Consider the following 10,383-nt stretch of genomic DNA (forward strand, 5'->3'; position numbering starts at 1 on the left):
AATTAATTCTAAACTAATTACGGCTCATGATACGGGAGACGAACTCTAAGTAACGTAACCAATAGTAACCGTCAAACTATCTGTAACTAGTTCTGGAGTGGCATAAACGATAAAACACAAGCGGCGCGGAGTTTCACTATTACAAGTTCCATTTTGGTATTGAAGTGAAGTTTGGTTATTGAATTAGACGGGATTATGGTAAATTTAGTCTGTCATTCACGGTTGGTTTGACGGACTTGAAATATTTTATTTGTTAAGTGTCAGAGTGTCGTAGATTTTATAACATAATTTGAAGGCTCTCTAACGTTGTCAAGCCCTTCTTTAAGTTCAACCTTATTTTTTCTGTTAACAATTTAAATAGGTACATTTGAGACACACCTCAAAATTGTTATTCAAACCAATCTAAGAATAAAGTTGATAGTCTTATACTAACTTATTTAGGAGTTAAAGTAAATATGTGTATTGAATTATTAGGCTTATCTTTATTTTATGACATAATATCCTATTTTTACTTTTCTTTGCTATCACTTAAAAAAAAGAACAAGTCTACTAACACTCCGCCTTAAAAACCCGTAACATTGTCAAAACATCGACTTAACAAGTTTTGCCGTTACATAAAGCGCTAGAAAGCATTAAGAGTTGACGACTGTGTCGCGTTGTTTGGTGCCCATTGCTCGCTCGCTCGGATTTGGCTCAAAGCCGCAGTTAGACCACGGTTCGTTAGACAGAGATTTAGTGTGCTCTCACACTAGATACACTGGTCGCGGTTTGTTTGCAAAAACTTTGCATCTATCAATGGAGTTTTGATGGAATATTCGGATTTGTGCATAGGTTTGTAAAAAATAGACTTGGATAACTGGAATAACCGGTTGCTGATGGAAATGGATGCTCTCACTTGTCATGTATTTTTGTGCACACATTTGGAAAACAACGAATTTAAATAGAATTTTAGATTTCAAATATTGAATGATGTTGATTTTAAAGCTAAAATGCCATACTGTTATTCGAAATATTTTTAGGATGAACATTAAAAAAAATTGCTTCCAGTATACATCGCTAAAACTTAAGACCGTGATGCAAAAGCAAAAAATAAAAATAAAACCTATTCTCCTCTTATTAACATAATATTATTTGACAGGCCTCATACGATAACAATACACTAATATACAATAGCCAACCCCTCAAGTCTACACACTAGACTCAACAAATCTAACCAAAGTTCTTCTTTTCAGGTGAAAGTGATGCTTCGTGTTGGGGCGTCCGGCGAGGGTCCTTTTACGAGTGGCACACAGACCTTCTCGATGGACAAGCGCAAGAAGCAGGTCAGCCTGTGCGAGACGGCACCAGCGGCCAGCGCTCCCGAGGATCGGAAGGTCGGAGTGGCCGCGCCTAAGATGTTCGCCTTCGATGCTATATTCTCGCAGGATGATGCTCAGGTAAATTGGTAGATAGAAAATGTTAATCGCAAAAGCTGATAAAAATGATTTTTTTTTTGAGCTCGTTGGAGGTGTGGAGTGATATATTATAAAAAGTAAACGATAAATTGTAAAAAAATATCTCGTTAGCTGCAGCTCTATACCGGTGATTTGAAATCGGCTGGAAAACTCACGTCAACTACCAACTCCTTTTTAAGTAAAATTATGGCAGTCATGAAAGCAAAACATTTTTTACATCGACAATTTTACGTTAAAAGGCGCTCAGGATAGATCAGGAGTAATGTCAGCTATTTCATATTTACACACCATTAAGGGTGCCATTAAGCTAATATTTGATATTAGCTTATGTGAAAATCAATAATGAAAAAAAGATAATCATCCTCCGATAACAATTAAATTAAATTCAACTTCAAAACTATTATAATAATATTATATATAATAATATTTTTAATGGGTTATACTATATTAAGGTGCATATTCCCAGCACCTAAGCATGAGCGTCATGTCGCTAATGTCTCTTGTAGCATACTGCCGTCCCGAGGCGGTGCTCCGGTAAAAATAAGAGAATACTTACATACTATTACATAAAACTTTCCGGCTAAACGAACGGTCCAAGTTAAAAGCGGTGAGCGTATTAACTCTGGAAGATGTTCCTCTGTCTACAAACTGACATTAAACTATTATTTATATGCTCTAAGGACGTACAGTGACTATGAAAAAAGAAACAACAAAATCAGTTTATCCAATCCAAAGCTCTGAGGTTTCCAACATAAAACCTTTTATTTGGGAACCTCCTTTTTTGAAATCAGTTGAAAACATCTCACATTATAGTATTTCGCGGGATGTTCCACTAACTCACATGTAACCCGCTATCACCTAACATCTGTATCCCACACACACGGCGTCTGTCGCTCGCTTCCGCACCCCTTCTGAATTTCATGCACCAAAAATGTCGCCGGCGAAGCGGGCCGCGAGTTTCCATGTTTAAATTGTTAAACGGCGTGCACTCCTCGAATAACGCTCCCAACTTCTATAAGTACAGAAATTTTCACATTTTTACTATAACGATAGAAATTGTTTGCGGTTTTAACGAGATCCGAGACTTTGGCGTTGTTTTTTAGTCTTTGGGTTTCACACGGTTTTTTGTAACATAGTTAAAAAATTGTTAGTGTTTAGGCATGTAGTTTAAACATAACTAATAATCGAGATGGCTAGATGGTTGGTAGGAGCTGGATGTAAGCAGCCGAAGATATATCGGTAGATCGATGGCGTGCAATTGGGAAGGCCTATGTACAGCAGTGAACGAATATGGGCTGGTGATGATGATTATGAAAATGGATTGTGTATCTATAATAGCCTAATTATAGACTTCATTCATTTTATAGACTTAGATATTGCACTCCAAATGAATCATATTTTTTTGGTAATGGCATAAATTACAATTTTGTCGACCCAACATTCGATTATTTCTGTCCGAAGAACAGAAAAAAATTTAAACGAGAATCCAGAAATTACTATCAAAATGAACCAGCGTCTTCCTTGACGGTATACAACATGGAGCGTCCACAAACCGCCGAGCTACATTACAAAACACTGGCGACACAGCACACACAATCAGCGCGAACAATTCACACAACGCCAGCAGTGCATACGAATCCCATTAGCATGGTGTAATCTCCATGTCTACCACATTCACAGCTTAAATCTGTGTACATTGCTATTACATTTGAATATCTAGGTCACAGTTGGGATAGTACGTTTCTATATTTTTGTAAAACATTGGATTTTTATTAAGTTTTAATTTAACGACTTTTTTTGGTTTCATTTAAATAACTAAATTCGATAACTAATTATACATATACAACGGAGCATAGATAATAGCAATTAGTGAATTCTATTCCTCCTTTTTCTGAAAACAATGCTTAATTGAAACTACACTGTTGGAATATACCTACTATGTGGCCTGTGCGGTGTCTTGAATCAAATAAAACACATTTTACAACTTAACAATCGTAATCGTGACATTGCAACGCATAATCATTAAACAAAACACAAAAACAAAAGAGCACAAAACGCCATAAAACATTCTCCCAATAACAATACCCCTACACACGAACCCACTTAAGACCGAATATCGCGATCAGAAGTCACAGCGGCATAAACGGCACAATAAATCAGTTAACCGCCTAATGCTCATGTACCGATGTAATTACTATACGTAGCATACGTGGTATACGTGCACATTAAGCCGGCAGAGCTAAATGCACAGCACTATATAAAGGAGATTACGAGGCAAGGTTGGATATCAAGACTGTTCGAAACAGAATGCTTTAAGCAAGAGACTAGGTAACAAATAGTATGTATGTACAACATACATACTATTTGTTAACTATTCTATTTTATTTGATATTATAAAACGATTCTTGTGCTTTAAGAAACTTAATGAATTTTCAAGTCAAATGCACGAGATACCCAGATGCAGAATAAGCGTAAGTGAATCTCACAACAGCTTGTCTTGCGGGGATCGAAAACACGACACGTCTTGCACAGTGGTGACCTATGGCACTCCTCTATCTGAGCAGAGACGAGTTTGTTGTTGAAAATGTACTCGTACCTTGACACGACCCTATCAAATAAAGTAACCAGGAACCATTTTCCAAACCCAAGATGAACAAACGCACATGATGCCTAAGCACAGATTTTTGATATCAAAAGTTTTTTTAGTGGTATTTAAATACTCACTTGACTTTCCATTTGTATAAAGTTGTATAGTAGTAAGATCTAAAGCAATGAATCTTTAAGACTCCAAAGTAAACAAGTAAAATAATCAAGACAATTAACAATATAAGGCAAACTGTATCGTAGATATATACGCGTTGATGTAAGTTATCCGAGCAATAACTCAGCGACCGGACGGCGACCGGACGACGGCCGGACTACGGCCGGACGGCGGCTTACAGGAGCTTAGTATCCGACGTCAACCCCGCCGGGATCCACCGTCATTATATACCTTTATGTCTACACTGCGTAAACATTACAATTAAACATTATAACTAATCACTTACTTAGTCATTCGGATTGATAGGAATTGAACGAACTGGTGATATTGATTAGTTTTTAGTTTAGTAAAGTAGAGTTAGTATACTCGAGTAAACGATATTGTAAGCAGACTGAAACAGAAAACTTATAGACCTGCAAATGAAAAAGATAAAAACATACCTAAGTTACCGTACCAGAAACAACAGTCGAACCTAATTTTAAGATAAAAAGGACATTATTAACTAGGACATCATCTAATTAAAAAGCAAAATAAACTTTGATTTCTGTTTTTAAAAAAAGTCGTGTCAAAAACTCTGTGTTACAAATCATACATCCAAAAGTGAGTTATGAAAGCTTAGCGAGTTTTGACATCAGAAAATCCGTTCATCAGTGTGTTTATACGATAATTTAACTCACTAAAATTATTTATAATGATTAAGTTTTGCTAAAATTTATAGATAATTATCGGATGATATCAGAACTAGGCTGTCATGATGAACTATTTTAATTATAATCATCGGGTAGTTAAAATAGGATATTAGTGAAATGATGCACTGTTTAATCTACGTAATATAATATTGTTGAAATGAAATGTGAGGGATTATTATATGTTCCGTAATCATGTACTTTAATAGAGATATGAAATGAATGATAAAAATAATATTTCTATATTGATAACATGTTGTTAGCTGCAATGCGTGTATTGTAAAATTATGCTAAGTTAAAAGGTCGGTTTGTTGGTTTACCTTCTACAAGCACATCTTTAAGTAATGTTTTTGTAGTTTTGGACAAAATACGCTTCTCTGCATCGTGTAGTACTTAAATAGTCAATGTCGGACCTCCTAAAGTGTTTTAGAAGACCCTATACATACCTATATGTTCTATCAATCATTTTACATCGACTCGCCACCGCGTCAGCTCATGATTAAAGACTCCGGTTGGGTCTGAAACTAGTCGGGCAATCTCGATAAATACGCGTGAGTAAACCGTTGCATCATTTATAATGATTCATCCTCACGAAAGACACTTTAAAAGTCTCATTGGTTTGAAGCTCGCTTATAGATTTCTGCAGCAGTTTGCATAACCTTTGATTTTCACTGCTGTACAAAACTATAAATTAGAGATGGAATTAAAACTCTCAAGCACATTAAAAAAAAAATATGAATGATCCAATTCACCTATAGCCAGACTTTTTGACACCACAATAATAGTAGAGCTTCATCTATTTTAATAACTGATACCAATCAAAGTCTTTACTAATGAATTGAAGCGAAATTAATTATGAAATTGATTAACTGGCTTCCCTCCATTACGGCCTAAGCACTCTCAATTAGTAAACGGAGTCGCCATCATTAAAATTTTCATTCAAAACAATTTCAGTATTTTCCGTGTCGAGTGTATATCCCCCGTGAAAGGGACACCATGAGATTTGCTGGACAAGAGGACAAGTCTTTAATTATTTCATGTTTTTTTTTTTATATAATTGTAATTATTTTATCGGTCGAATGTGACCATTAGTTGGCTCAGGCCTCAAATATATTTTGTGTTGTAAATAAGTAGATAATTAGATAGCTAAACTACTTAAACTTTTTGAATATTTTTCAGTTATAAAATGAATCATTTCCTTGACCACAAGCTTAGGTACTGTTAGTTTTCATTTAATGTTAGATTTTAAGCCACATATTGAGGGCGTTGTTAAAATAACATCTATAACACGATACTAATCGTTCTAATTTCGTTAATCCTAATTAAAACACAACAGAAGGCCCCCCTACCGCACTCTAATCTCAGTGCTTCACCTTAAGTCCTTTTAATTATCCGCGAAAGCTGCCAACGAAAACACCGGGGAAAAAACATAAACTTGTTGCAACAATAGATCATTATATTAAAATAGGAAGTATTAAAGTTTAAATCTTATAACCGTAGTTTAATAAAACTGTTTACTGCAAGCAGTTTCTCTTAAACAGCGGTTAAAAATATGGTGTTCTAGATTTTGGACATTGTTATTTTGGGATTTTAATTGAGTGTGCAACTTCACTGTGATAAAATAGACTTTTGGAAGAGATTATATTTGTTGATGACAATAAAATAAAACAATTAATTCCATGATAGTGACTAATGTCATACACTATTTTGAATAAACCCTCAAATAAAATTACCCAACTTGTTCCAGCTTATATATCAACACATTTTTCTAATATCTTCTCCATAAGAATATAATTTTAATATTACATATTAATCATTTGAAATACCACTCGATGTCACAAGGGGAAACCAACGTAACCAATAAACACACCTCCGTATTTCATCTCAAGTCCTCCCCTAATCTACGTGCGACCATCGTAATTATCTATGACCGGGCCGAAAGAAAACACCCTGTACACTCCGGGACGGTACCGGTACAAACACCCTGAGTGCCAGATTTTACTAAATTATTCACGGTATTAAGACAATTTTGTTTTAGTTAGGGGAGCAAAAGGTGTTTTGTGAAGAGATTTGCGAAACGATAATATTAAATTTTAGGGAAATTTAATGTGTGGTCACCCTTTTAGAGGTGCTTTGATCATTATTTGTTTTAATATTTACTGGTTGGTTGGGGTTAAGTGATATAATGGAATGGAATAATAACTGGAATTATTCTGTTTTGTAGAATAAAAAATCCTTGGCAGTACATTTTTAATACTTATTTTAATTAGGGCTATTGGCTATGTGCAGAATTAGATTAGTGAAAACTTATGATAGATTTTTCTTACATTCAGATTTTTCTGATTCGTAATTTTTTTTGTTTTTCATCGTCTAGCCTAAATTATCTGATTCTTTTACGGAATAATACGTGTTCTATCTTATGTTCATATATTCTGTAACAGTTTTCAGGCTTTCAGCTTCCTAACACTGATATTAATCATCAAGTATGTGAGTAAATATATGCTCAGGTTTACCATATCCTTGTTACAGACGGAGATATGTTCGAGTGCGCTGACTGACGTCATCCACGCCGTCATCAACGGCACTGATGGCTGCCTCTTCTGCTTTGGACACGCAGGACTAGGTGAGATCTTTATCTTAACATTATAGAGAAGTTTTAATTGAGAGCCAAGCTTTTGGCACAGCTAATAAATAGTTAGCTCTAATTTTACTTTTGAGTAGCTTATGTTATTTTTTTGTATTATCGAATCGCGTTTTTGCAAAAGTCATTTCATTCACTGCTTTAGGCCCCAAAAGCTTATTCTAAAAAAGCATTTTTACAAAAATACATTTCCATTCTGTTATTGCTATTATTAGTATTTAATTCTATTTTTAACTGTGTACTGCGGTCCTCCAAAAAATTTACTTCTTTTATCCAAAGTATCTAAAAAGATCTCTAATAGCAATAAAACCACTCATTGTGACACCATGTCATTATTTACAAGTTTCAAATGCCGTCCGCATTCAGTATTGACGACGTTTCCTGACAACTAATCAAAGTATATAATCATAATATATCTAACTAGTGTATCGTCACTGCATATATAACAAGCGTAAAGCCTTCCAGATAATAATCAGGATCTAGCATTAAATCCAAAGGTGTTGATTAAAAAGACCGCCGTAAGGTTGGCATTTTCAGCATAGCAAAATAAATAAAATGAATATTACTATAAACAGGAGTGAGTTTACGGACTCGGACAGTTTTAATGAAACACAGGATAGATAAAAATTATTCGATTCTTTTCCTTTCATTAAAAATAACTTTGTTCGTTTTTGAAACTTAATACTATGTTAATAGGGATAGTAGTCTTAATACAATGTTTGGTAGCTTTCCGAGACCTGCCTTATACGTACTTGTTAGCTAAAATGCAAATGGAAGTCTTCCACGGTTTAACGAAGTCGTGTATGAGTCGCTAAGTCACACGTTTATACATAGTACACAGTAGAGTTGTAACTAAGAACAAATGGTTCTCATTTAGTTCCTTCGACTGCACTAAAACCACTATGCGGAACCACAAGTCATTTTGAAGGTGGCAACCCTAATTATGCACTATAAAGTATGAAACTTCTCACTCGACTCGACGCCGGGATTTGCATCTAAATGGCAAAGAGTCGGGAGTGCTCTTAATTGAAAGTTTGATAAATACGAGCTATCGCTGTCTCGCTCGCACACCCATGGAGGCAGAACTTTGGTATTAACTGCATTTCAAGTTAACACTATACGTGTGAAGCTGAAGGAATAGTTTGATATAAAAATAGATTGTTGTAAAATTCAAGTTTTACTAAAATCTAGATAGAGATAATTGGCTTGATGAAAGAATCAAAACCAGCTCAATAGTATTTAGAAACTTTTACAATTTTAAAACCAAACAAGATAAGAATAACTTTAAATTAATAGGATTGAGCAAACAATACCATTATAACTTGATAACACCACAATAGCTGCCAACCTAACAGTATTAGCAAGCTATTAATAAGTTTCATCGGGACACAAAATCAATTTAGCAAGTTGCGACGGATTATCCGAACGAAGCGATCAAGATAATACCGCGGACAAACAATAGCTAAATGGGCTTATACTTTCATTAACACAAAACAAGAAGACTTTATAAACGAAAGAGGTAATTTACCCGAACCTCCCCTCATAGATTAAGGTTTCAGATGTAAATTGAATGCCTCGCGAGATGAAAGTTTCGGGGAAATGCGGCAATGTTGGCACTAAATCCAAGCTTAGTCATACATCCCGCTTATTCGGGATCGGAGATCCAACTGAGTGAATAATTCGAACCTCGTTTTAATTATCGAAGGATTTTGGGATGCCACGTAGAGTTAAAGTCACTTACCTGGTATTAAAAGTGATTTCTTGTGTTTATTGTGGCGCTGTTGACTTTAATAATGGATTTAAACGATGAGCTATCAAGTCGTTTAGCTCGGGATTACTGTAATCTTTATTAGACTGCATAGATAGCTAAAACACTTTGTTAATGATTTGGTTTATTTACTCTTAACTAAAAGTCCGAAGTTGTGATGGAGGTTTTAAATCTACTCCGTTACATGTCTTCCTTTTAAAACGACACCCACAGTAAAGAATTTAATTCTTGTGTCGCGGGGGGATTTTACAAACATACAATTTACATAAACAAACCCAGACTCAGAACAAGCATTCGTGGATCACACAAATGCTTGTCCATAGCGGGGATCGAACCTGCGACACGTCGCGCTTAGTGGGTTTGGTGTGGTGACCTCAACCACTCGGCTACCCGTGCAGTCATTACTCATTAGTTTTGAGAAACTTTTTATCCACTTTGACTTCCCAATTATGTTTGAATTTGAAATTTTTGAATAACTCCTAAATTTTCATATCCAGGTAAATCCTACACGATGTTGGGGCGGCCGGACACACCGACGTCTCTCGGCGCGATACCGTGCGCCATCACGTGGCTGTTCCGAGGGATAGCTGAGCAGCGACACAAGTGCGGCACCAGGTTCTCCGTCAGGGTGTCAGCTGTGGAACTGTGCACCAACACCAACCAGATCAGGGACTTGTTGGCACCGTATCAAAATGGTGAGCAATTTGAAGCAACGTAATTTTATTTTTAACCACATACTATACACGTTGATAATTTTTATTATAATTTAATATTTTTTTACGCAGACACGGAACAATCGCCTGGAGTATATCTTCGCGACGATCCACTCTTTGGGACTCATCTGCAGAATCAATCAGAACTTCGAGTGCACAGCGCTGAAAAGGCGGCATTTTATTTGGATGCTGCACTCGCTACCAGAGGCACTAGAGAAGAGGGAAAGGACAGTCACCTGCTTTACACACTCCACGTGTATCAGTATAGTGTTGGAGGAAAAGGCGCAGGTGAGGCGTCAAAACAATAATTATTAAAACTACTAAATAAACTACAATCGTAAAAGCTACTGATAGTAAGGA

At 35.8% G+C, this 10,383-nt stretch overlaps 1 protein-coding gene across 3 annotated transcripts in view; it reads left to right on the forward strand.

Annotated features, from left to right (window-relative positions):
- Positions 1-10,383, forward strand: part of LOC113497287 (kinesin-like protein CG14535) — a 564,341-nt gene that overhangs the window by 547,862 nt on the left and 6,096 nt on the right. For all 3 annotated transcript variants that reach the window (XM_026876776.1, XM_026876778.1, XM_026876777.1), the window contains 4 exons: positions 1,233-1,436; positions 7,431-7,524; positions 9,808-10,005; positions 10,096-10,311. In XM_026876776.1, the coding sequence (XP_026732577.1) occupies positions 1,233-1,436; positions 7,431-7,524; positions 9,808-10,005; positions 10,096-10,311 (712 nt within the window). The remainder of the gene's footprint in view (positions 1-1,232; positions 1,437-7,430; positions 7,525-9,807; positions 10,006-10,095; positions 10,312-10,383) is intronic.

This window comes from Trichoplusia ni, chromosome 9, assembly GCF_003590095.1.
Source record: "Trichoplusia ni isolate ovarian cell line Hi5 chromosome 9, tn1, whole genome shotgun sequence".
In the NCBI taxonomy this organism is placed as follows: Eukaryota; Metazoa; Arthropoda; class Insecta; order Lepidoptera; family Noctuidae; genus Trichoplusia; species Trichoplusia ni.